Here is a 6,873-nt window from a genome sequence, read left to right as displayed (position 1 = left end):
ACAATCACATATATAAAAGAGGTAGATATAATGACAAAGTTTGGCTGAGCAAAGACAATATTATATTGTTTGGTACCAAAATTAAACATTTACATGTGCAATAACATCAATTGCTGGACCAATACTGTCGTCTTCTTCTTTTCTTTTCATTTCATTCCACTGTGCAAAGAAATAAATTTTGGCTAGTTGGCTAAAAATTGAAATTTTCCTAGTGAAAAAGAATACCTTAGAAAAACTCATCATCAAAAAAAAAAAACATTAGATCATTTTAGTATGTTGCCATTATTTTATTTTTTGCGTACGAAAAAAAAAAAAAAATTGTGTCCAAACAGGCCCTAGTGTATAACAAACGTATAACGAGAATAATCAATGTATAATGTATACCTCATAATATCAACGCACATATAGATGCAACAAATAAAATCACCTAATACCTCAAAAAAATATAGAAATATAGAGAAAAAAGGGCTGAAATACAAAATAAAAAGAGGAGAAAATATGAAATAGAAAGAGAGTTGAGAGAGTTGTAGCTATAAATCTCTAATTATGCCAAATGAGCCATTTATGGAATTTCCTTAAAAAAAAATAAAAAATCCTATTTTGATATGCACTTGGATTTTGAACATGCAATCTGTTTCTACAGCTATAAAATTATATTACTAGTAAAAATAAGATGAGAAGTTTAAAGCTAAAATGAAAAGAGTGATATAAAATGAGACTCAAAAATACACATATTTTACCTCTTAATATTCAAACAACAATAGAATATTTAACATTAAAATTGAAAAAGGAAGAATAAGATGAATAAAGACCATCACACACTCTGGAAGAGAAACATAAGATCCAGGATTTTAAACATTTGTTTCCTGTATCAGACTGCACCAAAAAAAGTTCTATGAATAGAAAACCAAAAGGGTTAGAAAAACTATTTGCAGGTGAATCATAGAGCTTGCTTCACTGGATGGGATTATATTATACATGAAAAATCAAAATTATTACAGATTTCCTGATTCGAATCTTGGGAAGGTATCTTCTTCTTTCTTCTCTTCCGCAATGCTTCCAAACCCGAGCCTCCATCTGGCATATATTGGAGCTAAGAGGTAGTTGACATCGATACTGAGTTTGGTTCATCTCGTCCAATTTTACCAAGAAATGACCTGTAATGAAAATTTGGATATCAGTGACATTAAGTGACCATCGGTGCGTATGAATGAAATTCCGTAAGTACAGTTAAAAGAAGCAAAAGGTAGCCAAGAATCACAATGATTGATCTAAAAGAGAACAATAACCATCACACTGACTCAACTATGACACATACTTCATACTACAACAACTGCACAATTAACTAGAAGCAACATCTATATAGTTGATTGCCCGTTAAGAGTGTGGGTAACCCGTTTCCAGCCTTGATGTAGTTACACATCTAAGATCATGAGAAATGCAATGAGAACTAAGAAAAACTGAGAATATACTAACTATATTATAAAAAATAGCGTACACCATGATCTTTGATGCCTACAGCATTGACTAAATGCGATAAAGAAAGCAAGTCATTTACCCCAACAATAAGGAAACAGGGAAATGGAAGATAAAGGAAATTTCTTGCAGAAGAAACTTCAAGGGACATTAATTAGGTTAATATGTCAATGAATTAGACAGTCGCTGGATCCAACTGCTGACATTCTCTTGAATGCTGATCATAACTTGACTTTGGTGAATTATAACAGAACACCTTTTACTTGTATCAGATAGTCAAAACGGGCAGAAGCAGGCTCTAAGTTCACCTTTGGAAATTTCACCTAATTATTGGAATTAGTTCGAATGGATTGTGATAGTTTTTTCTAATGAGATTTTAACGCACTATTTTTATTTCTTCCTAATGATAGACTATGGAAGAATAGTTTTGTCTTATGATATTCTGACCGCTATTTTATTTCTTCCTAAAGGAAGGACTACAGAAAGAACTAAGAAAAGGAGTTTGGCAAAGGATAGTACTAAAAATGCTATCCCTTTGACCTCCACACTTGCATATGGTAGGTTGTTTAAGTAATTGTTAAATAAAACACGCATACCACTGGGATTGACAAGTGAAAGTTGCCTCTTGCATATAGGTTTACCTTCGTTTTTGCTGGAGTTGCATTTTTGGCCGTAGTAGTGCTCCCAAATCCGAACTTTGGCTTCTTCTCTGCAGGCTTTAATATCTGAAAAGAACACATCAGAGTCTCATCCACACTCATCATAGCACCAGCATTGTCAAACTCGCCACAATAATTAGGGGCTGAAAAAATCGTCACAAGTTGTCTATCAGCAAAAAACTCATATCCATCTTCCACAACCTGCAGTTATGCACCTACCCAGTAAGATTTAAGAAACAAAGTTCAAAAAAAATTATAAGTAATATCTGGTTCAAACCTGGTGGGCACGACAAATAAGATCAAGATCTTGCTTCTGGAGAAACTCTGTGACCTTATCAGAGCCAAAGGTGTGAGAAACTCCCCGGTCATTCATTCCCCACCCTTTAACATCTTTACTAGGATCTGACCAGAGAAGATCACAGAGTAACCCGCTCTCTGGAACATCAGTTGGTCGTTGAAGGTTCCTTATCTGATCCAAATGCTGAAGATCAGGAGAGAGTCCACCGTGCATACACAAAATCTTTTCATCAATCAGAGCTGCCACAGGGAGGCAGTTAAAAGAGTCTGTGAATACTTTCCACAGTCGAACATTGAACCTTCGTTTGCACTCATCATAGAATCCATATATACGATTCACAGAAGCACATTCATGGTTACCCCTCAGAAGGAAAAAGTTTTCAGGATACTTTATTTTATACGCAAGAAGAAGACATATTGTTTCCAGACTTTGCTTCCCCCGATCAACATAATCACCCAAGAATAGGTAATTGGATTTTGGAGGTAATCCACCATATTCAAACAGCCTCAGTAGATCTGAATACTGGCCATGGATATCCCCTGACCACGTATTGCAAATAAAATATTAGCTAAACACAAGTGTTGAACAAAGTACTGGTCTGTAAGAAAGATGAGAAACAGCAGAGGAGTCAAGATAGAAATCTATGAACAACAATATTATCAAATAAAATCCATAAGGGGAGTGAAACAGTGGTCAGGATGAATGCACAACTTGAAGTACAAGTGCACAACATCCAACAGCAATCTAAGCTCTTTGAGCAAAGTTCTTTCATTTGTAAAATAAAACCTCACAGATTGATCTAACTGGATAGCGTCATTACTGGTATGCAGGTGACAGTAGAAATTGATTGACAATATTTGCTAAATTATTCCCAACAGGTCCAATTACTCAAAGAACATCAAAACTAGACCACTTCAGTTGAATCTCACAGATCTAAATGCAATTAAAACAGATCCAATTATCAGTTACTCTTTCTATATCTGTAAATATTTTGCCAATATTCACACCCTTCTCCACAGCAGAAGGGTTTCATTTTATAGAAAATGACACTATCATCAATGAAATAGATGATACGAGTTATCACTTATCAGTATGGAAGCATTACTGGTTGCAGCCAAAATAAATTAGATTCTAATATAAAGTGGACGAATCAACCACTCCGAAAATTGTTGATTTCAGTGGCTTTTCTATTGCTCTTGCCTCTTAGTGTGAATTGAACTCGTGTAAGACGAGTTTATAAGTTCAAATGAAGATGATGAAAAGAGAAATGGACAAAAAATACTCTTATGTTTTGTCCTTTGAAAACCCACTTCCATCTGGGTTAGCAAATTTACCAGTTCATTCAGTTTATAAACTACTTGAAGGGGCTAAAAAACAGGTGTCTTCCAAAGCAGTGGTTCGTCCCTCTATAGTTACTCCAAGTATGTATATATTTCAAGAGAATATACATGTCATAGATTAAGGTGCTACTAACAAAATGAATACTGGAGCATACATCATCACCCACTCAAACCAGCTTAGACTCAACGAGTTCACCCAACTAACTAAAAGTGTAAATAGATCGTGTATTCTAACCATCACCAACAACCATATTTCAAAATTCACAGACACCATTTGCTTGTTGTACATCTCTACTTATAATATCATGAAGTGAATGTTGCATAAAGAGTGCACTCCACATTTAGTTTCATTCGCTAATTTTTTTTTTGAGAATGGTAAACTTTACTTCTATATATCCACAGGTGTACGACAACAAAGTGTAGTCCCCTATCACTACAACATTTACTAAAATTGATACTTGTACTTTCAGCAGGAAGGCAGGACTAAAAGATTATAAGTCATTAGTGTAGGTACATCTCCTAAACATTGAGGAGAAAAGAGAGTAAGAAAACCTAGCATTATCCTTGACTGAATAATCTGACCATGCAAGTTTAGTTGGAAACAGAGAACATAACAAAAGTATAAACATATCATGTCACACAGTTGTTTAGACAACACATCATCCACGATCAACAGCAATTTTCATGTTGACCAAGTGACTTCATGGTGACTGTACTTTGGAAATTATGGCAATCTGATTAGTTAAGGAAATCATAATTAGCAAATGGGTAATATCAAATGGAAGAAAAAGAGAAATTTGAAATGGAACAGGAAAATAAAAGCTCAAGATAGGTAAGAAAACCAAGAATTTTTATAAGATTATGCATTGCAGAAAGCAAAGCCACAAATCAATTTGACCTGAATGATAATGTAAGTTTCATTGCTTTATGCTTGACGATAAACCTTAGGGGAGATTTAGTACCTGAAATACCGGCAACTATGATAAATAATTACATCAGCTTTCCCACTGATATTTATTTTAGAAGTTACAGATTTCTCTTTCCTTCTAGGTGGCCCGAAGATAAAAACTAACTGGAATCATGGATAACTGCCTAAAAAAGATTGTATTGGATACCAAAAACTTACTATAGCAGAAACCACTAGGAACTGAAAATATTATATAACTTCATTGATTTCATGGCCACACACTAATGTCTCTCTCGCTGACTGTCTTCTAAAGTTAGTTCCTACAAACTGATATGGTGATAACCTTTGCATGAAGAAGGAGTTCACAAGTACAGCAATTATAGGTTATAGGTATCACCTTGATGTCTCAGTTTATAAGCAAAGATTAACTGGTAATGAATACCATAGATGACTTTATGCTCCAGCATTGCCTTCATGGACTTCATCGATCAGTTTCGGATTAATAATGATTGCCCATACACAATCCAGACACTAATATGTTCATCAGTCAAAGGTGTTAAATGACATAATGGAGGATAAGATATGGTAAAGGCACTTTGCTCACAATTCACCTAATACTATTCATCTATCTCAGAAAAAAATCACCTAATAAATCCATAACCTTTACTACATTTCTACAAAATCTGTCTTTTTTGGGTAAGGGAAGGGCAGGAGGCAGTGAGGAGGACTTTGAAAAAGAAAAGAAAATAAGAGGCCCTTCAGAAAATTTGCTATTGTTGCATTAGTAAATACAATAGTAGCTAACCTAACTTTATTTTCTGCAAAGCTGCCGAACATCAATTTTAAATGAATCAAATCATAGGTATCAATAAGAGGCCCTTCAGGAGAGCAATTCATGTCCTACTCTGTAAATTCAGTTTGAAAAGGTAAAAGAATATAGTGGAGGACCGCTAAAAGATATCATCCTACTTCTAAATTAAAATTGAGGAGAGAAAATAGGTGTAAACGAGGAGAGACGGAAAAGAATGAGAGGTAGGGGTTAGTTTCCTAGTCCGTTAATAAGTAAAAGAGGGAATAGTAACGCAAGTAATTCAAAGTATTCCCCTTCCAAATCACGTCTGGTCCAAGTTAATGAGAGACCATTACATCTTAGCATAAGTTGATTTAGAAGTAAAGAGTTATTATTTACAAATTAGGGCATAATCCTAATATTATCACCCTAAGCACTAGACTTGAGAGCTCAACTATCAAATACTGGTAAGGCTTCGGGAATAGAAAATATCAAGTCAATTCCTACCTCCTACCTGTACTCTACTCTTGTTGGTAGCTGAAACTATTGGTGGCCTCATTAATTTGAATGCAAAAACTCTATCCACACTATGCAGCTGATAACAACCTTCAAACTAATTATAAACAAAATCATTAAATCCTCACGATTCGGGGTGCGTTTGAAACGAAGGGAGGAGTATCAGAAAAAAATGTTAATAATCAAACACTGGAGAATGATATCAGTCGAACCAAACACACAAGAATTAGGAAAAGTCATCTTCTAATCATACAACTACTTGTTAACCAGCACTAATTAAAGTCACAAAAGATAACCCTAACGAAGACCTAATCAGTACTTATCAATTAACAACTAAACATCACATAAAACTTCATCATCAACAAAACCCACTTCAAGAACCCCAATTCTACTCAAACCCAGATGGAATTAAATCTAAAAACTAAAATTCATAACTAAACAACTGAAATGAAACCCCCCCTTACCGCAGATCTTGATGGGTGCATCAAGCTCAAGAAGATTGGGCTGGCGCAAGAAAATTTCTCTGGACTTGAGACAGAGCTGTCTGATTTCAGCCTCAGAAAGTTGTACTTGTTTTCCAGGTCTGCCACGAACTTCAAGCAAACGATGGATTATATCATCAAGTGCTAAAATATCCATATTTCTTCCTCTGCTAAACTTAGCATATAACCAAAGAAGTTCAGTACACCCAAACTATATGTCAAGTAGAAGAGACAAGTGGATTGGTAGTCTCCTACAGAGAGAGGACTCGTTTTCTTCTTTTTGAAAATGGCTTTTTCTGTGCGAACATTCGTGTCTATCTCTGAGAAAGAGAGAAATAATAGCAGGGTAGGGCAACGTCTCTACAAAAATTAATTCTTCCCACGCGGTTGTATCAAAATGAATGC

General features: G+C 35.0%; 1 protein-coding gene across 1 annotated transcript; it reads right to left on the bottom strand.

Moving 5' to 3' along the window:
• Nucleotides 1-796: 796 nt before the first annotated feature.
• Nucleotides 797-6,820, bottom strand: LOC125838152 (serine/threonine-protein phosphatase PP1-like). The gene is made up of 4 exons (XM_049517217.1): nt 6,451-6,820; nt 2,413-2,972; nt 2,118-2,336; nt 797-1,157 (listed from the first exon to the last, which is right to left on the bottom strand). Exons 1-4 carry the CDS (start codon nt 6,623-6,625, stop codon nt 1,143-1,145), a joined length of 969 nt encoding a protein of 322 aa, XP_049373174.1. The 5' UTR covers nt 6,626-6,820; the 3' UTR covers nt 797-1,142.
• Between the last annotated feature and the right edge of the window lie 53 nt (nt 6,821-6,873).

The sequence above is a fragment of the Solanum verrucosum genome, unplaced genomic scaffold, assembly GCF_900185275.1.
Source record: "Solanum verrucosum unplaced genomic scaffold, falcon-dt-bn FXZP01000079.1, whole genome shotgun sequence".
NCBI classification, from domain to species: domain Eukaryota; kingdom Viridiplantae; phylum Streptophyta; class Magnoliopsida; order Solanales; family Solanaceae; genus Solanum; species Solanum verrucosum.
The sequence above is the reverse complement of the archived record's forward strand: the minus strand, read 5'-3'. Positions and strand labels throughout refer to the sequence as shown.

Coding starts and splice junctions, on each gene's coding strand:
- LOC125838152 (XM_049517217.1), bottom strand. CDS start 6,625: ATGGATATTTTAGCACTTGATGATATAATCCATCGTTTGCTTGAAGTT. Junction 2,973..6,450: donor TGCACCCATCAAGATCTGCG/GTAAGGGGGGGT, acceptor ATACGTGGTCAG/GGGATATCCATGGCCAGTAT. Junction 2,337..2,412: donor TTATTTGTCGTGCCCACCAG/GTTTGAACCAGA, acceptor GCATAACTGCAG/GTTGTGGAAGATGGATATGA.